At 34.0% G+C, this 25,773-nt stretch overlaps 1 protein-coding gene across 3 annotated transcripts in view; it reads left to right on the forward strand.

Annotated features, from left to right (window-relative positions):
• The window catches only part of eml3 (EMAP like 3), an 87,666-nt gene that overhangs the window by 53,818 nt on the left and 8,075 nt on the right, over positions 1–25,773 (forward strand). For 2 of the 3 annotated variants that reach the window (XM_087260694.1, XM_087260695.1), the window contains 16 exons: positions 3,153–3,266; positions 4,440–4,468; positions 7,944–7,973; positions 9,528–9,648; positions 11,113–11,262; positions 11,335–11,404; positions 12,801–12,911; positions 14,905–15,000; positions 18,713–18,847; positions 19,702–19,840; positions 21,536–21,687; positions 21,811–21,936; positions 22,126–22,257; positions 23,701–23,768; positions 23,886–23,974; positions 25,072–25,169. In XM_087260694.1, the coding sequence (XP_087116820.1) occupies positions 3,153–3,266; positions 4,440–4,468; positions 7,944–7,973; positions 9,528–9,648; positions 11,113–11,262; positions 11,335–11,404; positions 12,801–12,911; positions 14,905–15,000; positions 18,713–18,847; positions 19,702–19,840; positions 21,536–21,687; positions 21,811–21,936; positions 22,126–22,257; positions 23,701–23,768; positions 23,886–23,974; positions 25,072–25,169 (1,660 nt within the window). Of the gene's footprint in view, positions 1–3,152; positions 3,267–4,439; positions 4,469–7,943; positions 7,974–9,527; positions 9,649–11,112; positions 11,263–11,334; positions 11,405–12,800; positions 12,912–14,904; positions 15,001–18,712; positions 18,949–19,701; positions 19,841–21,535; positions 21,688–21,810; positions 21,937–22,125; positions 22,258–23,700; positions 23,769–23,885; positions 23,975–25,071; positions 25,170–25,773 lie in introns of all 3 variants that reach the window. The other variant, XM_087260696.1, reaches the window with a different exon arrangement.

Here is a 25,773-nt window from a genome sequence, read left to right on the forward strand (position 1 = left end):
TGTCTTTCAGCGATTTCTAGCAAAGTTAATTTATGGTTATTCGCTATATACAGTGCATCCGGAAGGTATTCATAGGACTTTACTTTTTCCACATTTTTTTATGTTAGAGCCTTATTCCAAAATGTATTAAATTCATTTATTTCCTCAAAGTTCTACACACAATACCCCATAATGACAACGTGAAAACTTTTTTTTTTTAAATTGTTGCAAATGTATTGCAAATAAAAAAAAAACTGAAACATTACCTGTACATAAGTATTCACAGCCTTTGCTCAATACTTTGTTGATGCTCCATTGGCAGCAATTACAGCCTCAAGTCTTATTGAATATGATGCCACAAGCTTGGCACACCTGTCTTTGGGAATTTTTGTCCATTGCTCTTTGCAGAACCTCACAAGCTTTATCAGGTTGGATGGGAAGCGACGGTGCACAGCCATTTTCTCTCCAGAGATGTTCAATAGGATTTAAGTCTGGGCTCTGACAGGGCCACTAAGGGGCATTCAACGAGTCGTTGTTAAGCCAGTCCATTGATGTTTTGGCGGTGTGCTTTGGGTCGTTGTCCTGCCAGAAGATGAACCCTCGCCCCAGTCTGAGGTCAAGAGCACTCTGAAGCAGGTTTTCATTCAGGATGTCTCTGTACATTGCTGCATTAATCTTTCCCTCTCCTGACTAGTCTTCCAGTTACTGCTGCTGAAAAACATCCCCACAGTATGATGCTGCCACCACCATGCTTACGGTAGGGATGGTATTAGCCTGGTGATGAGCGGTGCCTGGTTTTCTCCAAATGTAACGCCTGACATTCCCTCCAAAGAGTTCAATTCTAGTCTCATCAGGCCACAGATTTTTGATTCTTATGGTCTGAGAGTCCTTCAGATGCCTTTTAGCAAATTCCAGGCGGGGAGTGGCTCCTGTCTGGCCACTCTACCATACAGGCCTGATTGGTGGATTGCAGATGGTTGTCCTTCTGTAAGGTTCTCCTTTCTCCACAGAAGAATGCTGGAGTTCAGACAGAGTGACCATCGGGTTATTGATCACCTTCCTGACTAAGGCCCTTCTCTCTTGATCACTCAGCTTAGATGCCCGTCCAGCTCTAGTAGAGTCCTGGTGGTTCCAAACATCTTCCACTCATGGATGGTGAACGCCACTGTGCTCATTGGAACTTTCAGAGCAGCAGAAATTGTTCTACCTTCCCCAGCATTGTGCCTCGAGACAATCCTGTCTCTGAGGTCTACAGACAATTCCTTTGTCTTCATACTTGGTTTGTGCTTTGACATGCACTGTCAACCCTGGGACCTTATATAGACGGGTGTATGCCTTTTCAAATCTTGTACAATCATGTAATTGACCACAGGTGAACTCCAATGAAGCTGCTGAAACATCTCAAGAATGATCAGTGGAAACAGAATGTACCTTAGATCAATTTAGAGCTTCACGGCAAAGGCTGTGAATACTGATGTACATGTGATTTTCCAGCTTTTGTATTTTGAATAAATTTGCAACAAATTCAAAGACTATTTTGTCACATTGTCATTATTGGGTATTGTGTGTAGAACTTTGAGGAACTAAATGAATTTAATCCATTTTGTAATAAGGTTGTAACAAAAAAATTTGGAAAAAGTGAAGCGCTATGATTATTTTCCAAATGCCCTGTATTTTAGGGAAACTCACTGTTATCCAACCAAAATTTTTACAGTAGCATTTTAAATCATTGCATGTAAATATGCACTTAACCATTTTTATGTTTACAACTGCACAACTCTCTTAACTTTTGCTTAATTACTAATTGACTCTAAACAGTGAGACTAAACATGATAATGCAAAATTATTATTATTATTTATTTTTATGTTAAGAGAGTTACAAATTAGCCCGTGCGATTCTTCAGTAACATTGCAGATGGCAGTCTGTAACTTGTCAATGTTCTGCTGGATTATAGCACTGAGAGAAAACAAATGTGGGTTTTTAATGAAAGCACTATGAACCACACTGGCACAATGTGGAAGTCCAATGCATGAAGTTTCCATGCACTAAGTGGACTGGACAATAACCATATTTTACATTACACACAATGTACTTGGATAAAACATAGTTATATCAGTACATAGTCAATTTAAGTTGTGCTGTTTTGATGTTTAAAGAATGATGTTCATTTTTTAAACCATGTATAAAATACAATTAATATACACAAAGCGCACACACACACACAGCAAATTTATCTCAGGTTTTATAATAAATGCAAAGAAATTACATCACGCTTTAGTCTATAAACAAATGATATTTGGAAATTAAAAATTAGAGCTGCATAACATTTCGGAAGAGTTAGGAAATCAATAATGATGCAATAACCCTGCATAATTTGTATTCACAGCAAACGCTGCCTGCTTTTATCAGCCGAGTTTCACTTCCCTGTCTTCCACCACAAGTATCGTCATTGATCACGTGACTGCAGTTATTTCCTGTTTCGTGTGGCTTGTATTGGACGTCTCTAAGGGTATTGAGAAGAAGAGGAAACAGGGCGTTCTAGAGGAAACAATCCCTCAGTGAACACTCATTCTCACACACATAATAAACAAATCAGCCAAATTCACTCCTACGCAACAGTGGCATTAACTCGCTGATCTCTGATGGTGTTTGTGTGTCTGCGTGATTGTGGGTTTAAAGAAGTGTGTGTGTTTGCATGCTGCACCTGTCCAATCCTAATGGGAGATTTCAGCTAAAACCATGCATGTTTTGCCACGGCTAGTTTGCATGCTCATTTTTGCATTGATGATTACTTGCATGTGTTACGGTAGATTTGATTTGATTTAAAGGGATAGTTCACTCAAAAGTAAAAACTGAATCATTATTTACTCACCCTCACATGATTCCAAACCTTTAATGAGTTTCTTTCTTTTATTAAACACAAAAGAAGATATTTTAAGGAATGCTGAAATCCTGTAACCATTTAGTTCCATAGGAAAAACAAATACAAAGTCAAAGTCATTTCAGCATTCTTCAAAACATCTTATTTTGTGTTCAAGAGAAGAGAGAAACTCATGAAGGTTTGAAACAAGTAAAGAGTCAGTAAATGATGGCAGAATTTTCATTTTTGGGTGAACTATCCCTTTAATGCTCTATCCAGTGACTGACTTGTGTTTTGTATTGTTAAAATCAGGGCGAGGAGAAACAGTGAGAAATGGAAAGAACCTCAAGACAAGACCAAACAGCGGCTCTCTAAGAAAGCGGCCTCTTCTACCAATTTACTCACAAGGTCTCCAAGTCTGGAAAGGTGAGAGTTTTTTTTTGTTTTTAAATTGTAGTATGCTATGTACTTATCACTTCTATGTAAGGAAATATTTTAGAGTGAAAAAAATAAAAAAGTAAAGCTCTATCTGCACAATCTATAGATGCTATCGATTAATCCAGAAAAACATTATGCCTCAGACTTTAGTTTATAGAGCAACAGAAAGATTGCCATGGTAATGCATGTATAATGGAGAGCCATGGGACAAGGGAGATTTTTGCGTAGCTTATTTCATTTTTTTTTTCTATTTTGGCGACATTTTAGTAAATAAATCATATAATTTAGTGTATCATTTTTTGTATTTTCTGTTAAGTTTTTTTGTAATATATGTTTGTTTTTGTATTATTTTTCTATAAGGTTTGGTTATTTATTTACATAAATCTAAACTAAATGAAAACAATCTTTTGGCATTTAAAAAAAAATGTAAAGTTTTTGTTTAAATAGTTTTAATTATACTTAAATGTACAATTTATTTACGTTTTTTATACATTTTTAAAGAAATGCCATGATTCTTACATTCCTGTTCACAAGAAAAGTGATAGTGGAATGATAGGAAAACATTTTTTTTAAGTTTTCATGTTACCTCACAAAGATGTTTTGCGTTCCCTCGCAAACTTGTTTTCCATAAGAGGGTGTCTGCTGGATCTTAAAAAGGATTAAAATTTAATTATGAGAAAGTTAAGGATTCTTAAAAGGTATCAAAAAGTCACGTTTTTACGAGATATTAAACTTTGTTCAAGCATTGTCCAAAGTGTTTGACTCCAAAAAAGCATAATATATTTATTTTCCTCCTTATATTAACAACAACGTGCTCAATCCACACGTTTGGTTCTGGCCGGGGTGCATTTCGCCAATAATAATTGGTCCTTTAAATCTGGTCAAAATCCTCATTTTCTTGTGGGCCACGTTTATGCCATATAAATTCAATTATAATGAATTTTCTTTTGAAATGGCTTCTTCAAAAAATCAGTTTTTAATTTTATAACTCAAGGATATAAAAAATAAGCAAAAGAAGGCTTTGGCTTGGCAATAAAAAAGGCAAACAAAAACACAATTATACAATTTCTTTGTTGCTAAATCTGCATTGAAAAGCTTTTGTGTTTAATTTTCATGTTAAATTATTTATTCACTAATTCACTTATTTGTTTGTCTCCTCAGTCGGGCAAAAGACCTCATCGCCAGTGCTGGTAAGAAGGCATCTGCATTTGATCTCTTTTTTTTAATTAATTTCATGTGCTTAAGTTATACAGATGGATGGGTTTTATTTTTTATATATATTTTTATTTTGTTTGTGGAGTTTCTGCCTATTAAATAGAGAGAGTCAGTTCACTATTGTCTCACTATTCATGTCGTTCACAATGCTCCTTTCTATTCTCATGCCTCGCAGTGTTTGATTACTAGAAAAACTGTCATGGGTTTGGAAAATAAGACACTTTTAACCTTTTTGAAAGTCTCTCACCATGTATTCATTGTCTGTTCAGTTTCATACAGTCTTAAATCACGATCGAAAGTATTCAGTTTCTTAAAAGCAAATGCCAAAGAAGGACAAATACCGTTTACAGGATCAGCAACATGTTGATCAGGGTAGTAATGTCTCAGCCAAACTGTCTTAGTCAACCTACTTTGTTTTTCTAATTAAGATAATTACTGTCATAAATCCTATTACTGGATTATGATTGTTGCTTTACATACTTTAATGTCTGTTTTCATGTCCAAGATTTATTATGTTAATTTAACTGTTTAACCATTCGGTAAAAGAGTGCAATGTGTTTTATTTGTAATAGAATACAATATTTAACTGTTACGTATTTTATAATAAAGTTTCATCTATATAATAATAATAAAAATAATAATAATAATGCATATTATTATTATTATTATTATTATTATTATTATTATTATTATTCAATTCAATTCAGCTTTATTTGTATAGCGCTTTTACAATGTAGATTGTGTCAAAGCAGCTTCACATAAATGGTCATAGTAACTGGAACAGTGTGGTTCAGTAACTGGAACAGTGTGGTTCAGGTTTTAGTGTTTAAGTTCAGTTCAGTTCAGTTTAGCTCAGTTCAGTGTGATTTAATCATTACTGAGAGTTCAAACACTGAAGAGCCAATTCATCGATGCGTAGCTCTACCAATCCTGAACCATGCGAGGCAGTGGCGACAGCGGAGAGGGAAAAAAAACTTCACCTGATGGGAGTGAAGAAAAAAAACCTTGAGAGAACCAGACTCAGTTGGGCACGACCATTTTAATTTCTCCGCTGGCCAAAAGTCTTGTGCAGAACTTCATTCGCCGTGGTTTAGGCTGGAGGATGGCCTCAGTGAAGACTCGTCTGTCCCTGGAGTGTCGCTGGAATCAGACTCATGTTCTCCACTCCCCACGACCATCAGCGCAGTAATACAATATTATTGTATTACAATTATTATATGAATAGATAAAAATTTATTTTGTTTATCAAATTTTTTATTTTTAACATTTATTTTTTATTTTATTTATTTTATTTAGTTTTATTATATTATACTATATTATATTATATTATATTATATTATATTATATTATATTATATTATATTATATTATATTATGTTATATTATATTATATTTTTTGTTTGATTTTAATTTATTTTTTATTTTTCATTTTGTTTTTTTGTTTAATTTAATTTTTAATTAATTTTATTTATTCATTTTTGCTTTGTTTTGTTTTTATTTTTTTGTTTTTAAATAATATTATTTTAATTTATTTCTTTATTTATTTTGTATTGTTTTTTATTTTATTTTATTTTGCATTTTGTTTTAATTTATGTTTTATTTATTTATTTATTTATTCATTTATTGTTTTTTATTTTACATTTTTTTATTAATTAATTAATTTAATTAATTAATTTTTATTTGTTTTGTTTTTGTTTTATTTTTTTATTTTTTGTTTATATTTTGTTTTATTTTATGTTGTTTTGTTTTTATTTTTTGTTTTATTATTTATTTATTTATCTTTTTTTTTTTTTTTCATTCATTTTCTTTTTGGCTTACTGCCTTCATTAATCTGGGGTCGCCACAGCGGAATAAACCGCCAACTCATCACTGGGAAATATCCATACACACTTATTTACACACATACTGTACACTATAAACAATTTTGCCTACCCAATTCACCTGTACCACGTTTTTGGACTTGTGGGGAAAACCGGAGCCCCTGGAGGAAACCTACACAAACACGGGGAGAACATGCAGAATTTCCCCAATTTCTGTTTAACGGAGAGAAGATTTTTTCAACACATTTCTAAAAATAATAGTTTTAATAAATCATTTCTAATGACTGATTCATTTTATCTTTGCCATAATGACAGTAAATAATTTTTTACTTTTTAAAAATAATATTTTTAATTTTTCAAGACACTATTAGGTTTAAAGTGCGATTTAAAAGCTTAACTAGGTTAATTAGGTAAGTTAGGGTAATTAGGCAAGTCATTGTATAATAATGGTTTATTCTGTAGCCAAAAAGAAAACATATTTCATAAGGGGGCTTATAATTTTGACCTTAAAATAGTTTTGAAAAAATTAAAAGCTGTTTTTATTCCTTCCGAAATAAAAAATAAGATTTTCTTCAGAAGAAAAAATACTGTGAAAAATTCCTTGCATTGTAAAACATCGTTTAGGAAATATTTAAAAAAGAATATCACAAGATTAGGAATCATTTTAAAGTTTTTAATTTTAAATAAACAAAAACACCCCAATGCTAGATTATAGAACAGATTTGGTCATGCAAACTTGGTGCATTGAGATCACCATGTCTGTAAACATTCATGAGCACCGTCAGATTTGAATTGCCATAACAAGACATTAGTGATGTGTGGTAATTAAATATTCATCTGTTTGTTTATTCATCATTTATACATCCTTCAGCAGTGAAACACAGAAGTGCTTTTGTTTCTCGTGCTGGAAAGTTACTCTCGTCCGTTATGCAACCGCTTTTCTGACCAAAATGATGGATTTCTGTTTCCTTTTCCCTCCATGCCAAAAACTCACACCACATTTTCACAGCACTTGGCCTCCTCATACGTGTGTGTGTAGCGTTTTAATAATTTACTCACCTGCGCTCTTTAAAAGCTGGGAAATATAAATGGAGGGTTTTATTTGACATATCACGACTGAGCTCAACATCAAACACATGTTGTTTCTCCCTCAGGATGAAACCGACACGTTTATGAAATGTTGTTTCGCCGTTACCTGGGTGACTAACATTGACATAACCTTCCTGATGGAGTCGTATATGCTAAATACAAAACCATACACTCTTTTGAGGAACACGAAAGCGATTCGACACAATTCTGATTATATAAAATACTTCAGTGATGTTGTGATGCAGACGTATTTAATCGTTTCTTGCTGTTGCTTTTATTATCATTCCATTACAGTGGACACGCTGATTGACTTGCTTGCCTCATTGTTTTTAAAAGGTCCTGTTAAAAAAGCAGGTTTTCCCTGTTTGATATAGTCCAAAACCAGGTCCAGACAGTGACAGAGATGAGTCAGCGAGGTGTTCCCATCAGAGCTTCCCGTATAGAACGGGAACTTGGAGACCAGTTGAACTGTAGGAATTTCTAATGTGTTTAGCAGATGCAGAGATAATGTTGTTTGTGTTTTTTTTGTTATCTTTTAACAGGTTCTCAGGGGTCTAGACGAGGAACTCAAAGTAAGTTTTTAGCATGGTTTGAATTCGAAATCATTTTCAAATATTAGAGTTTAAAGTGGAAATATTTACAAAGAGTTTTGAATAAGTTATTTTAATTATTTAAGCAGAACTGGAATACATATCTTAAAGAGACATAATTATAGTAGTTTTCACTACGCTCTTATTACGTTATTATAGGTTTATACTTTGAGTTGATCTTTTAGATTGCCAATATAGGAAGAAGTGATCGGCACTCATACAAATATTCTTGTTTTGATGTTTTGTTTTACGTCCTGTACACACTGAAGAGGGCTTTGCAAGGCAAGGCAAGGCAAGGGAAGTTTATTTATATAGCACATTTCATACACAGTGGCAATTCAAAGTGCTTTACATAAACAGGAATAAAAAAAGACAAGTTTAGGACATAAAATGCAGACAATAAAAATGATTAAAAAAAGGAAAAAACAATTTAAAATGTGTTAAAATAGGTTATAAAAGCAGAAACATTTGTGTCCCATTTCTGGACGACTATAAAATAAAACAGTATGAGTGCTGATGAGCAGGGCCAGATGAAATCTGCGGACGTTTTTTGCTATTTCTGAGGAGAATTTTGGTAAAAATCTGCTTATTTCTGCGGAATTATTTTGGGAGTATCATAACTAAAACCTTAATTAGTAAAATAAAAAGTAATGCCTTTTTAACTTTTATTTAATGTTTAAATTGCAAATCTAATTAGATTCACTTTATTTGGTAAACAAAGCAAGTCTCTCATATAATATATATACTACAAGACAGAAAATATTACTTTACAAACTGTATTGTACATAAATCAGATGAACATTTTCATATTAGTCAATAATATTACTGTAATTAATCAAAAAAACTGAATAAATTTAGATTTACACACATTTAATCAAGTAAATAAACAGAATTAATGATGGGCTTATAATATTTTAATACCCCAAAACTTTATAATACCCCAGACTGCAGACATACTCGCGCTTTCCACTTCAAGCTGCTTCTGTGTTCTACTTTGCTGGCATTTTACCAATAGCGTCTCTGCAACAAAGTGATGTCATGCTGCACGCGTTGCTGTTTCTGTGTGAAGTCAAGATTGAGGTCAAACTTTGTGCGACAGCATAACTATAGATGTGTTAAAAATAATGACTATATATATATATATATATATATATATATATATATATATATATATATATATATATATATATATATATATATATAACGTCCGATTCTGATAGAGTCTGAAACTGCGTAATTGGGCCTGATTTATATATATATATTTATTTATATATTGTATATATATATATATATATATATATATATATATATATATATATTGTTTATATATATAATTTACATTGTAAACGTGTAGAGTGACAATAAAAGGCATTCTATTCTGTTCTATTCTCAAAAAATTGAAGACAGGAACAATTTTTTACTATATATCCCTTAATATAGTAAACATTTAGGTCATTAATTTTTTGTTTTTTAAACATTTGCATTCTCATGTTTTATTTCTGAAATGAATGAATGAATTTATTTATTGGCTTACAGATCAGTCAATCAAGATGTTTATCCGTGGGCGACCGATCACCATGTACATTCCTTCAAACATTCAAAACTACGAGGAGCTGAAAATGGATCTTCCATCACAGAAACTGGATCTGGACTGGGTGTATCTTTAAATTATGATTATAATATTGTTGTTTAAAAATGTATATTGTACACTATATTTTGTAAGTAAGGGTAAAGGTACATCATGGCGGCTGTTATTGCTGAATAAAGCCCAACAGGCTTATCGGCATAAGACTGATGTGCTTTATTCTATGAAAACAACTCCCAAGCTTTTTAAATGGCTACTTGTCACAAAATGTAAAAAAATACACACAAAACATTGTTCTGATCTGTAATAAACTATTAAAGAATAACTATTAATAAAATGAATTAAAGTTGATAAATGAAAGCGGCTGAATGGAGCATACATTAACCTACAAAATATTCAATCACAACTTGATACCTACCAGTCAAAAACAGAAGAGAGAGGGACAAGCATATGGATGTGAATGTATTCGCTGATGGTCAGCATGATTCAAAGTACCTGGATGAGTTATTAGTTTCAGTCTTAATGGTATTACAAACCTTTGAACTGACCAATCAGAATCAAGTATTTCAGACAGCAGTAATAATATACAATCATATTGTATTTGAATCTTGTAAAATGCATTAATGTACACTGATTTTTTTAAAGAAGGAACATGTTCATGAGTATATTGATATTAAAAAGGTTAGTTTGCCCCAAAAATGTAAATTCTGTTAAGAATTACTCACTTGTATGTTGTTCCAATCCCCTGAGACCAGTCTATATTTAGCACAAGTTAGCATATTTTAGATGAAATTACAGAGCTCTCTCATCTTCCATAGACAGTGACAGTCCAGAAAAGGAACCAAAAATATTCCATGTGACTTTAGTGGTTTAACTGTAATCATACGAAGCTCCTAGAACACTTTTGAGCACCAAAAAAATTAAAACTGCTTTGTATTTTTTCCTGCATCCTGCCATCTGCATGTGCTATTACTATGGTCAATATGGCGTATTGCCACAAGAATCGGCAGTACAACACACAAGTATCATATTAAGTGTATCAAACACGTACCCTAATCTGATGTGGAAGATTTAAGGAAACAATGACGACTGTCAGGGATTGGAATGACATGAGGGTGAGCAATTAATAACAGAATTTTCCTTTTTGGGTGAACTAACCCTTTAATAATTTAACTTGTTTTAGCTTGTTTTCTCAATATCATATTATTTCGGGATTGTACCCAAGACGAAATGCTTATAACAAGACTCTTCCCATTTATTTAACAAATAGTATCAATCAGCTCTCCAACAATCTGACATGGTCTCTATGTTGGCACATGCAGCACAGCACGACTATTGGCCAACAAAATCTTCAGTCTGTTCTGTCCATTTTCTCATGTTTCATTGGTGGCAGTAAAGCGCTGCCTTGTTTTATTTATAATGTACTGACACAAATGACAGCTGATTTGAAACGGGCACTTGATGCCAAACACTGAATTAGATTTCCTTTATATAATGCATACTTGTTAGCAAATGTTCCTTGACTCATATTTTCAGCTATGGTTACCGGGGACGGGACTGCCGAGCAAACCTTTACCTGTTGCCATCTGGAGAAGCAGTTTATTTTATTGCATGTGTGGTGGTTCTGTATCATATCAGCAACCAAAAGCAAAGACATTATCGGAAGCACACAGACTGTGTAAGATGGTGAGTTGAGTGACTTGTGTTTCTTTTTATGTCAGTATTTTATTGACTTTACTCTTACTTCTTGGCTTCCAGTCTCGCCATTCACCCAGATAAGGTGCGTGTTGCATCTGGACAGACAGCAGGTGTGGACAAAGATGGCAAGGTGAGATGTATGTATGATCTTCTCTCCCCCCACCACACAACAGCCTCAAATCATTATGCAATTCTGAGTGTGCCTCACACAGGTGAGTGGGCTGGACAAACCACCTGTAGAAAAAACTCTTTCATCGCTCTGATACGTTAACCAACAATTGGACCAGATACTTTCTAATGGTACATTCAAACTAGGGGTTGCACCGATTAATCGACTAGTCTACTTTAGTGCTCTGCCAAGACGTTTTTGATTGATGTTGACTAGTCACGTTGCGCAGATCACGTGGTTTGACCTGACTTACACGACAGCTTTACACAAGAAGGTAAGTTCACTGAATGAAACTGCCCTCACATAATTTAAAGTATTTTTAAAAATTAAATTTTTCTTATGTCAGCGTCAAAGATTCACGTGAACTTAGAGTGAACATTAAATTGTAAAACAGATGGCAATTAGGTCGCTCCATGCAAATACCCTAGAGCAAATGATCACGTTTTCGCAACAATAGAAAAGTCATGCGATTGGCCGTTGTCCTCTGCGAAGCATAGACGCGAACATATTTTGTGAATGAACCGTGAAGCGCACAGAAACCATGTGCAGTTGTGGGGGTGTGGCAAACTTCACAGCATGTGTAAACATTATCCACAGTGAATATGATGAAGATGTGCAGTTAGGAGACGTTTCTTTTGTACAGTATGTTTTGACATAGTTTGACTGTTTAGGCAGCAACTTTTAAATGATATGACTTAATATCTGATCTTTGCATCTGTTGAGTTATACCATCCTTCATACATAAGCATGATTGATTATTGTATACATTTTCCACAAATACAAATGTAATGTGCCACATATGCAAATGTGGTCTTAAATACAGCGATTTCATTGGCTGTCATGATTATTAACACATATACATAAGCAAATCTTCCACCTTTTGTTTAAAGACTTTTGGCCTGATCACCTTTTATATTGACAACTTTCCTAAGTAAACTCTGTTCAAAGTGAACTTAATAATAGCGTGTGCTAAAACATGTGCTTGACAGAGATGTTCTAAAATTTAAATTGTCCAATGCCCGTGCTTTTCTTATGAAAGATGAAGTTATAAATGATACAAAATGTCTTTATTGAGTTGTGGATTACTTTGAGTCTCTCCCAATGCACTCATCAATGTGAATGGATATGGTTTTTGACTATTGTCTTTACTAATTGTGGAGTGTTGACCCGCTTATCCTCTATTAATAACCACTTCACAAATCACAGACATATTTCAGTTAACCAGTTAATGCAAAATGGAGATATACTTGTGAAATCAACTACTTGTTTATAAAACTTGTGCCTAAATTTGTGAACAAAAACATTAGTAACAACTTGTCATTGTCATTGACCCACTTGTGTATTCTGTGTTTGTCAGCCTCTTCAGCCCTTTGTGCACATCTGGGACTCTAAAACGCTAGTGACACTGCAGCAGATTGGTCTCGGCATATTTGAGCGAGGTGTCGGAGCCATAGCATTTTCCAATTCAGTGAGTTTTGCCTTCAATTTTGCATTCTTTCCTGCTGAAACGCAACACAGAGAGGGAATTTAGTTTTGTTCCTATGTACAATAAATGTGAAATATTATAAAAAGATATAAAGTATTTGAGAATATTGTAATCCAGGATCCAAATACTTTTTAGTCTGTGTGTTTTTAGACTAGGAACTAAGGCTAGGCGTTGACACAGATTTGATGGTTCAATTAAAATATAGTAGATTTAGAATATAAACTTTTTTAACTTTTAATACATTTTAATTAGGGTGACACGGTGGTGCAGTGGCTAGGGCTGTCGCCTCAAAGCAAGAAAGTCGCTGGTTCGAGCCCCAGCTGGGTCAGTTGGCATTTCTGTGTGGAGTTTGCATGTTCTCCCCGTGTTGGTGTGGGTTTCCAAGTGCTCTGGTTTCCCCCACAGTCAAAGACACGCTGTAGGTCAATTGGATAAGCTAAAATGTCCGTAGTGTATGTTGTTATGTCTTGTTCCTCCAGGTTGAGGGTTGAGCGTTGGGCTAACAACCCACCAAATAAAACTCAAATAAAAAAAATTTGAGTATATTCATAATATGAGTATATTCAAAAAATAATATATTCTAAAAAAAAACCAATATGGTGCAACTAAATATCAACTTCGATATAAATGGCCCTAGGAGTAAGTAAGTAATACATTTTAGTTTGCTACACAATTATGTTTATATTCTGTTAAAAAAATTGCTGCAAATAATATTAAAGTCCACATGAAATCAAAGTTTAAAATGTTTATTTTGCGAGGGCACATTGTTAGTCTTAAGTCTTAAGATTTTTTTTATCCCATTATTGAGTCTGTTTATTTAATTATGGAAATGTGTAAATATTTATTTATTCAGTTTTATTTTAATTTCAGAAATATTATTGACTAATATCCAAATGAAATATTTCTCATATTCCTTAAAAACAATCTTTCTGCTATATTTGCATTGTAAACTATAAATAAAAGTTAAAAAATATATATTTTTATTTCATATTTTAAGTTTTAGTTGCTATACTTTCAAAATCATTCAGTATTTTTACTAAATTCTGTATAGAAAAAGCCAAAAATGTCGGCAGATTTTGTCTGGACCTGGTCTTAAGGTGAAAAATTGATCCATTAAGTTAATCCACTGAACAATCCACAAAACATGTTTGGTATTCTTTAGTCAAAATACCGACAGTATACTGAATATACTGTATACAAAATACTGACCATTTTCTTCAGCTCTTGAATGACAGTGCTTCTCTGATGATGTCAGTTTCACAGCTTCTCCCTAGCCACGCCCCTCAAACCGTTACTATCCTGCAAGTGAAAGATGAGAGGAGGAGTGCAAAAATAAAACCCCACCCCCTACTCAATATTCCATTTTAGAATCATACTGAAATAAATCTGCCGCAGCTTCTGGTTCACACCCAAAAGTGAAGTTTTGTTCTCACATAAACAGAAAAAAATGTAGACAAGATTTTATGATTCTGCTAGAAACTTTGTTACTTCTAGAACTTCTAAAACAACAGTCTTTGGGATATTCATTTTCTTTTCGGCTTAGTCCCTTTATTAATCGGGGTCGCCACAGCAGAATGAACCGCCAACTTATAAAGCATGTATTATGCAGCGAATGCCTTTCCAGCTGCAACCAATCACTGGAAAACACCTATATACTTCCATGCACACACATACAGTTTACCCAGTTTACTTTCATGCGCACACATACAATTTAGCTTACCCAATTCACCCAGAGTCTTTGGACCTGTGGGGGAAACCAGAGCACCCGGAGGAAACCCACTCAAACTTGGGGAGAACATGCTAACTCAACACAGAAATGCCAGCTGATCTAGCCGAGGCTCAAAAACAGTGATCTTCTTGCTGTGAGGCGAGAGCATAAATTATGAGAGCATAAGTTAAACGAGAAGAAATTGTTATTCATTTCAAATACCTACATTTTGAGATATATCTAATCTTAAATTTTGTCTTTTTATAGGATGGTGGTACATTCCTGTGTGTCATTGATGACTCCAATGAGCACATGCTTTCTGTGTGGGACTGGAATAAAAACATAAAGCAAGCCGAAGTCAAGGTTTGTACACACACACACACACACACACACACACACACACACACACACACACACAGTACATAATAACATAATTGAGTACACCCCATTTTGAAAATAAATATTTTTATTTATTTCTCAGTAAATATAGGTCTTATATTTTGGTGCGTTTAAACACAGCAGATTTATTAAACAGATATATTTATTAAAATAATAAACATATTTAGAAATAGAAACATTATACATTTAACTTCAAGCTAAATATGGAGAAAAATTTACAAACTGCAAAATTTCAACAAAATGTTATACTTTTTTTGTTTCTATTCAATTTTGCTCTTTTTAACTTTTTAATCTAATATTTTTTCTGACATATACATTGGGGTGTACAAATTTTAGACAATTATTGTAGGTTATTTTTTTATCAAATTAGCTTCAGCTTTGGCTTTAGTACTGACTAATCTAATGTATATGCACAAATATAATATTGTAAAGCTTCCTGTAGAAAATATGAAGCTAAAAAGAGAGATTTGTGAGGGGTGTACTCATATACACTCACCAGCCACTTTATTTGGTAGACCTGTCCAACTGCACGTTAACACAAATTTCTAATCAGCCAATCACATGGCAGCAACTCAATGCATTTAGACATGTAGATATGGTCAAGAGAATCTGCTGCAGTTCAAACTGAGCATCAGAATGGGGAAGAAAGGGGATTTAAGTGACTTAGAACATGGCATGGTTGTAAGTGCCAGTCGGGCTGGTCTTAGTATTTCAGAAACTGCTGATCTACTGGGGTTTTCACACACAACCATCTTTAGGGTTTACAGAGAATTGTCAGAAAAAGAGAGAATATCCAGTGAGCAGCAGTTCTGTGGGCGTTTGTCGATGCCAGAGGTCAGAGAAAAATAGCCAGTATGGTTCAAGCTGATAAAAAGGCCAAAGTAACTCAAATAACCACTCATTGCAACCAAAGTATGCAGAAGAGCATCTCTGAATGCAAAACACGTCCAACCTTGAGGCGGATGGTCTACAGCAGCAGTAGACCACACCGGTTGCCAGTCCTGTTAGCTAAGAACAGGAAATTGAGGCTACAATTGGCACAGGCTCATCAAAATTGGACAATAGAAGATTGAAAAAACATTGCCTGGTCTGATGAGTCTTGATTTCTGCTGCAACATTCATTCAGATGGTGGGGTCAGAATTTTGGCATCAATACGATGAAAAAATGGATCCATTCTGCCTTGTATCAACGGTTCAGGCTGGTAGTGGTGGTGTAATTTTGTGGGGAATATTTTCTTGGCACGCTTTAAGTTCATTAGAACCAATTGAGCTTCATATCAATGCCAAAGAAAGCCTACCTGAGTATTATTGCTGATCATGTCCATTTCTTTATGACCACAGCGTACCCATCTTCTGATGGCTACTTCCAGCAGGATAACACGCCATGTCATTAAGCGTGAATCATCTCAGACTGGTTTCTTGAACATGACAATGAGTTCACTGTACTCAAAAGGCCTCCACAGTCACCAGAACTCAATTCAATAGAGTAACTTTAAGATGTGGTGAAATGGGAGATTCATATCATAGACGTGCAGCTGACAGCAGCATCTACTTGATGCTGTCATGTCAATATGGGTCAAAATCTCTGAGGAATGTTTCCAGTACCTTGTTAAATCTATGCCACGGGGGATTAAGGGCCTACTCACACTATGCCATCCGTATTGTGCCCAGGCCCGTTTCCCGGATCGTTTGAGAAGTGTGAGTGCGCTGAATCGGGCTCAAGCACGGTTCACTTGGCCGACCCTGGCCCGGTTGGAAGAGGTGTGCCTGAGCTCGGTTCACTTGGGCTTTGGCGCGGTACGATTATGTGTGAGTGCGAAACGCGCCAAAGCCCGAAACTGAAAGCGAGACGTGACTTTTATGGGGCTGTTTCATATGGATTTATTAATCATTCTTACTGTTCATTGAACGCAAACTGCCGTAGTTTATTCAAGATGCAAACTCCTCACAGCACGACAGCTGCGCGCCTTCAGCAGACCTCCTCATTCCTGCAGCACGAGAGCTTTATGATTGTTTATGAGCGCCAAAAGTGGCGGATCTGTTCGGCGAAATATCTGACTACGTGTCCCCGCATCCCTAAGGACTGTTTGGCGAAATATTTGACGGCATATCAAACGACTGAAACGATATAACTAGAGAAATCTCCACTGTGCTGCTGAGCGAGAGAACGCTTCTCACTGAACAGCCCAGCAGCGATGACGTAAGCGTGCCGAAGCCCGTTTGTGGTGTGAGCGCGGGCTGTCGGGGGAGACGGGATGGGGGATAAGCGTGCTTTGACCCGGTTCGAGGCAACTGTACCTAGTGTGAGTACGGCCTAAGGCAGTTCTGAAGGCAAAACCAACCCAGTACTAGTAAGGTGTACCTAATAAAGTGGCCGCTGAGTGTATGTTGAGCACTGTATGTTATCTACCATTACAGCATCCACATGAGTCTACACAGATCTAGTTTACATTCTCATGTTTAATAGTCTAGAAATTGAGCACATTAAGCACATGCACAATATTCCCTAATAAAAAAAAATGTGGATTTCGACCCTTCATCATGTCTGAAAGTCTCATAAATTACTTCCCAATATATTTCAGTTTTGAAAGTAAATCATCCCTGTGATTATTTCAGCAGCTCTTGACTGAATATCCAGCCAGCTGCTTCTAGCCTGAGTGTAAAACCATCAGCTTTATAGTGGAGATTTGCTTTTTTTTTAGTTCTGTGTGACCCTTTATCCTACATGTTTCTTCCCACATCTTCGTCATCGGCGTTGAGCGTGGTTTCCATGGAAGCAGCTAAATATTTTACAGTACATTTGTGTAAGTGATTGCTGGCCGTTTGCATGAAGTCATTTTTCTTCCTCGTGTTTTATTTTTGGGCTGTGCGGCTGGTAATAGATTTAGGAAGTTGTAGACTTAGAATAGCATGACGCTTTTCATGGAAGTTCAGTTTGCTGACAGAAGTTAATCCTAGATTTGCGTCAGACTTTTTCTTTTTTTTATTGAAGTATGTTTGGGGGATTTCTGGAAACAATAGTGCCTAAAGATTTATACACATAACATAGTTGCTGTGCGAAATTAAAGACCATGAACGGGTTTTAAAAATAAGGTCATAAGCAATGATATTATCTTCTGCAGAACTTTGAAGATGTAGTTACAGTTTCTGTATTATACCTTTTAATAATATAGGAAAATGACAGTGATTTTCTGTCATTACACTGTCAAAAGCTGCTATTGGAGTGGAGGATTGACTGGATGTTTAAAGTTGAATTGCCAGTTTTCTTCTGTAATAACAGAGCCACTGGCACACGATCATATATACACTGTGGAAAACCATATGCCTTTATGATGTGTGTGTGCTTGTTTATATGATTTATGAGGACACGTGAGTTTATGACCTAGGTATACCAATGTCGAGGTGATTTATAAAGACATTCATTGTGTCTTCATCTGTTATAATCATACTTATTTGTCTTGTTAATTTGCTACTGGTTTCCTGTGAGGGTTGGGTTTAGGAGTAGGGTAGGGTAATGTCATATAATAAGTGTTTTTTACAGTATAAAATACTTTATGCCTATGAGTAGTCTTTTCGCAAATATTAACCTGTGTGTGTGTGTGTGTGTGTGTGTGTGTGTGTGTGTGTGTGTGTGTGTGTGTGTGTGTGTGTGTGTGTGTGTGTGTTCTTGTTTCAGAGCACTAATGAGGCAGTTTTGGCTGTGGATTTCAGCCCTACAGACACCAACAACATCATCTCCTGTGGCAAATCCCATGTCTACTTCTGGACAATGAGTGCTGGCACAATGACCAAGAAACAGGGCATCTTTGGAGTGAGTTCATGTTTGGCCACCAAGTTGCATATATACAGTCGAAGTCAGATTATTAGCCCTCCTTAATTATTAGGCCCTCTGTATATTTTCCCCCAAGTTCCGTTTAAAGGAAATACAATTTTTTCAACACATATCTACACATGATCATTTTAATAACTCATTTCTAATTACTGATTTCTTTTATCTTTGCCATGATGACAGTAAATAATTTTTTATTAGATATTTTTGGAGGTATTAGTATTCAACTTAAAGTGCAATTTAAAGGCTTAATTATGGTTTGTTCTGTAGACAATCGAAAAAAATAAGACAGTTAATTTATTGACCGTAAAATATTTTTAAAAAAATTGCTTTTATTCTAGCTATAATAAAACAAATAAGACTTTCTCCAGAAGAAAAAAATATGATAATATAAAATATAGAAATATTAAAAATATTATTGTTGTGCCAAATGTAAGAACAGTATTCAGAATAGAAAAAGGAATGAATGGGTAAATATACCATTAAAAAACTGAAGTTATAATTATTTATTTTAAATAAATTAGATTAGACTTGATTTATAATTTTAAAAGTGAAACTACTGTTGGACAAAATGTGCTATTGTAAAATGTGCATCTGTTTCAGAAACAAATCCTAACCTGTGTTCCTGTTGCGCATGTTTTGATGGCAACTGCATTACAAAGGCCACTTTGGAATAAGTGACTTCTATTCTGGAAAATATTGTACACAATTTTTGTTAGTGCGTAGATAGTGTATGATTAGGTTTAAAGGCTATCATTGATTGCTCTCTCTGTGTGTCTTTACAGTAGTAATTGTTTGCCATTTTTGATTTAGTTTTTTTGTTCATTCATTTACAGAAATACAAAAAGCCAAAGTTTGTGCTGTGCTTCGTGTTCAGTCTTACGGGGGATGTGTTGACGGGAGACTCCGAGGGGAACATTCTCACGTGGGGAAAATCAGCTGCTGACATCAAAACATTAGGAAAAGGAGCAAAGGGTGCGTGAAATGACTTTGGATTAGGGACTTTCTTTTTAAAGATGACATTAAACAAAATGTTAAACTGTCTTTTTGGTCCCACTTGGTATTAAGTGGCTTTAAGTGATATGTACTCACACTGAAATTAATCATTTGTTACAATGTGCTTATTGTGTAAATACAAAATACATGTTTTTACATTGTACTTATGATTGATTAAATACCTGCATGTAATTAAATCTGTAATCGATTTCTGTAATTACACCTTTTATTTACACCATGGACCATCCCCTACACCTTAACGTACCCTTAAACCTACACATCAAAACAAACATGTTCCCAACCTTACCCGTATCTTACCTTAAGAGCACCAGAAGAGTTCAGCAATACATTATAAACACTGTAAGTACAATGTATTTAATTTTGATGCAAGTACATACTAGTTGAGGCCACTTATTATAAAGTGAGACCATCTTTTTTTTATTGTTATGGAAATCTGAGTGAAGCATCTTTTTGAAGTTGACAAATTTAGGTTGGGACTTGATTTTGTTCATTAAGAATGTGATAGATGTTTGACGTTTGCTATTCAGTCAATAGTATACAAGTCATAATTTGATCCCACTCTTATTCCAGTAAACTAATTACCAGAGAATATGTTGTTTAACAGGCAGACACATGTTTGATTTATATTATATAAAGATGTCATGGAATAAAAATCTGGATATATAAGTATAATAAGTGTTTGGTACATAAAAGGAAGTTTTCGTTACATGGAATTAGTATACTGTGAGCCTCAAACACTTATGCCATCACGAAGAGGCATAAGATCTCTTTAAATATATTTTTGGTTAGTTTAACATGTATATAGAGAAATTTGGCTTGTATGTTTGTAATGAGGCAACAAAACATGAATATAGACTGCTGAATATAAGTGTTTAATACACGTTATGCACCTTGTCATATCACTCAGCTCTTACTATGATTTTTCTTGAGTTTCGGACAGCATCAGTTTATGCAGAAGTTGGTTTTAATTCCTGCATCTGTTTTTTTATATACGTTAAAACCACAAAATACAAAGCTAAATACATTTCTGTTGGCCAGTTTTGTAATTAAGCCTGTTATTTCACCCACAACCCAGCCCAGGAGCAAACTTTCACTTAATTTACTAACCCCTACAGAAAATGTATTTTTGACAACTGAAGGATGATTATTTTGAGTTGTGTATTTCAGAGTACATCACGGTGTGTGTGTGTGTGTGTGTGTGTGTGTGTGTGTGTGTGTGTTTGTGTGTGTGTGTGTGTGTGTGTGCGTGTGTGTGTGTGTGTGTGTGTGTGTGTTTGTGTGTGTATGTGTGTGTGTGTGTGTTTGTGTGCGTGTGTGTGCGTGTGTGTGCGTGTGCGCACGTGTGCGTGTGTGTTAATATTCATGACCTTTCCAAATATGGTCAAAGCTTGATATTGACCATATTTGGAAAGGTCATGAATATTAACATACACATTCTAAGGGTAATTTTTGTGACTATAGAAGAAAATATAAAACCGTTTCTGAAGAATCTTTGCACTTACCTAAGCCACATACCCACTTTGCAAAAATTAGAGAACAATTTAACATATTGAATCGATTCACTCTATGGCACCTTTAATGTTGTTTTAGAGATTGTTTATTTAAAAAAAATATGTCTACTCTAAAATCTCATTTTTTCTTCTCTCCTTGCAGAGACGTTTCAGATCATGAAGCAGACCCGTGCTCATGAGGGCAGTGTGTTCACTATGTGCATCCTGCAGGGCGGCGCTATACTAAGCGGTGGCGGCAAAGACCGCAAGATCATCCGCTGGAGTGCAGACCTGGCGCCTGAAAGAGAGTGTGAGGTAAACCATGAGTCTGTGAGAATTGTGCGTTTATAGCTCTGTATAGGTTATGGAATATGAAGGTATAGCATTGATTGTATAGCTTGTAACCAGAAACATTCTGAATGCTCTATGTTCTTCCAGATTCCTGAGAAATTTGGAGCTGTGCGCACCATTGCAGATTTAGATGGAGAAGAGCTGCTCGTTGGCACAACACGAAATGCAATCCTCAGAGGGACATTTTCAGACGGTTTTGTGGCCATTGTACAGGTAAATAGACTGCATTTGTATTTCAATTAGGGTCTTTGTTGTAAATGAATACCAGACATAAACTAAAATAACTGTTATTTATGAAAAAATAACACATATTGAATTTGAAATCGACTTTAGATAGATAAATAAAGTTGGGATAATTTAGTGTGAATAAAAAATTTAAATGGATATTTCTTCAATTGTCAGGGACATGTGGATGAAATGTGGGGTCTTGCCACACACCCCACTCAAAATATCTTTGTTACCTGTGGAAATGATCGTCAGCTGTGTGTGTGGAACGCAGAGGACCACAGACTGGACTGGTGCACAACACTAGAGGTCAGAGAAGTCACTGGAAAATGCCACTGAAGTTTAAGCACACAAAGTATTTTATGTGTGTATCACTGGCTTTATACTACACTGTATACTGACACCTGTTAGAATGTTTTTGTGTGTGTTTATCAGTTGATAGTAAATACTATTTATACAGTTAAAGGCAAAATTAACTTTTGTGCAACTTTAATTCTTTTACAAATATTTCTCAAGTCATTTTTAAAAAGCAAAGACATTTTGGCAAGAATAAAAAAAACTATTGTAATAAAATGTAAAACTGCTAAGGTCAATAAGAAATTATTTTTGTTCAGCTGGCTACAGAACAAACTACTGTTAATAATAATAATAATAATAATAATACATTTTATTTATAATGCACTTTTCTAAGACCCGAAGTGATACCACAACAGAGAAATCAAACATGCAACAAAATACATGTATACATAAGAAAAAGTTCTGAAATATAAACACAGAATAATCAAGAATCTAAAAATGCAGTCTTAAAAAGATGAGTTTTTAGCATCTTCTTAAAACTAGCTGGTGTGGAAGCATTTCTTACAGAATAAGGGAGAGCATTCTGTAACCTGGAGAAGGCTCTCTCCCCCATTGATTTTAGGCCCCGTTTACACTAATGCATTTTCATTTTAAAAAGCAAAAGTTTTGCTACGGTTACGACATCCGTCCACACTACGTTGTTTTTGGGCCCCTGGCCTGTGCCCATAATGCCTATTGGTTAATCCAGCCCTGATTGTACTAATGTACATTGAAAAAGCTTGCTGTGATTTTAATCTTTCTGTTCGTAAAAAAATCCTTTTTTTTACGAACCCAACCTTTGTTGCATAGCTGAAAGAATTTGATATTATGTGCATTCCTGACTTAAAGTAAATAGTGTCACAGCATGCCTAAACATGCTTGGAAAGATTTTTTCGAAAGAAGTCTCTTATGGTAATTAAGGATGAATTTATATGATTAAAAAACAATAAAATATTTGATGTATGATTTAATTTTTTATGCTTTTTTATGCTTTTTTAAAATACAATACAAAAATATATATTGTTATATTACATTGCTAGTATTTATTGTAATTAGTTTAATATTGTTTTTGTAATGTATTATTTACTGTATCATATATAGTGTTATTATTTGACATAAACATAAATGATATAAATGTCACATTACACTGCAGAAATTTATTTTCCCAATAACTGATAATTCTTTTGACAATATAAATGTAAAGAATAATGATTCTTGAAAAAAGCTTTCCTAATAAGAATAACATTTTTACAGTTTTTTTTCCACTTCTGACTAAACCTGATCTTATATCAGTGTGTGATTTTAAACATTCATCAGTATAACAGTTCATTCATGTAAGTGTAAATCATCCACACAGTATTATCAAACATGTTCTGTAATGTGAAAAATGAATCAGAAACACATTCGTCTCGGCAGGACTCTGGTCTGTGTGCTGATTTCTGCCCTAATGGAGCTGTTGTGTCTGTTGGACTGAGCACTGCAAGGTAAAAAACATTTACTCACAGCACAGCCGATAACAATTACCACTTCACTTTTACAGTGTGCTTGTGAAATGTTTTTAATGGCTTTTTTGATGGTTTTCCAACCTCTCACCCATGTAGATGGGTTGTGCTGGATCTGCAGACTAAAGAAGTGGTGGCAGACCTGATTGACGGCAATGAACAGTTGTCTGTAATGAGATACTCACCAGGTCAGAGTTCAACAAGATCATTGTGCAATCATAATAATAATATAATACTGTATAATACTAAGCATACATGGTGAATTTCACAATATACAAGTTAAACTGACAAACGATACATTGAAACCTCATGCCTCTTCAGGGTGGCATAAGTGTTTGAGGCTCATGGTGTGCCAATTCAATGAACTGAACTTTTATTATTCAGCTATGCTTAGGTTTATCCTGATTTTTATTCTCTGGTTTGTTCTCTTGAAATGTGATCCAAATATTTGTAACTTGAAATAGATGGAAAATCTGCGATTTATGTTGTGCTTCTATGAAAATTTCAGCGTAGCTGCTATAATGACCTATTGTTTTTATGCCCACCAGGTCTCCGCAAAAGTTACGTGACTGAAAACTATCAATGGAATTTTTAAATATAATATAATATAATATAATATAATATAATATAATATAATATAATAAAAATAATATAATATAATATAATAAAAAATAATATAATATAATGTAATAAAAAAATGTAATATAACATAATATAATAAAATAAATGTAATGTAATGTAATAAAATATAATAAAATATAATATAATATAATATAATATAAAAATGTAATATAATATAATGTAATATAAAATAATAAAATGTAATGTAATATGATAAAATGTAATGTAATGTAATATGATCAAATGTAATATAACATAATAAAATGTAATATAATATAATATAATATAATATATAATATAATATAATGTAATGTAATATAATAAAAAATAATATAATATAATATAATATAATATAATATAATATAATATAATATAATATAATATAATATAATGTAATCTAATGTGATATAAAATAATATAATGTAATGTAATATAATATTATAAAATGTAATATAATGTAATATAATATAATATAATATAAAGTAATATAATATAATTTAATTTAATATATAATAAAATATTATTTAATTTAATTTAATTTAATTTAATTTAATTTAATTTAATTTCTCTGTTTCTAGCTTGATTGTGCCCTGTGTTTGAGTTTACATGAACATTGCTCTGTTTACAGTCAATAACTTGTATTTTACTGCTCACCCAAACACAGATGGCAGCTTTTTGGCAGTTGGTTCGCATGATAACTTCATCTACATTTACAGCGTCACCGAGGGTGGCCGGCGCTACACGCGATTTGGAAAATGCACTGTAAGCGATGCATGCTGGGAAAACGCATGGGTAAAACTGTTTTGAGGCAAGACACTGCAGGCAAAAAATAGATATTCATTGCGATTTTGATATTTTGAGCTTTTTGGCTTTTTTCTTTTTTTTTTTATTGATAGAAAAAATATCCAAAATACACTTTTAGGTGTTTGTTTTGTCATTCTTCATCAGTTTGAGATTTCAAATAGTCCATATTTTTAAAGACTGTTTTCAAACCGATTCTCCTGCACTGAGCTATTAATTCCCACTTCAGCAGCTTTACATCAGTAAAATTCACAGTTTTATACATATCTATTCTAAAGACGGATGTTTTCATGCCTTATTTACCTGTTTACACACATTACATTTAATTCTACAAAAAAGTATTGTTTACAACCAAAAGTATTGGTTACAGTATTGTTGCTGTTTACAGTATATTGTAAATTATAGAGTGATAAAGCGAGTCCTGAAATCCCCTCTAAAAAAAAACATTTGACTGTAATAAGTCTAAAAAAACTAAGAATGAAACTAGAATTTTGACCCTGAATTCATGCAGTTTAAAAATGTTCACTTGAAATGCTAGAAAATAACTACAGGGGTTCCTATACTT

The sequence above is a fragment of the Danio rerio genome, chromosome 7 (genome assembly GCF_052040795.2).
Source record: "Danio rerio strain M-AB ecotype USA chromosome 7, GRCz13ab, whole genome shotgun sequence".
In the NCBI taxonomy this organism is placed as follows: Eukaryota; Metazoa; Chordata; class Actinopteri; order Cypriniformes; family Danionidae; genus Danio; species Danio rerio.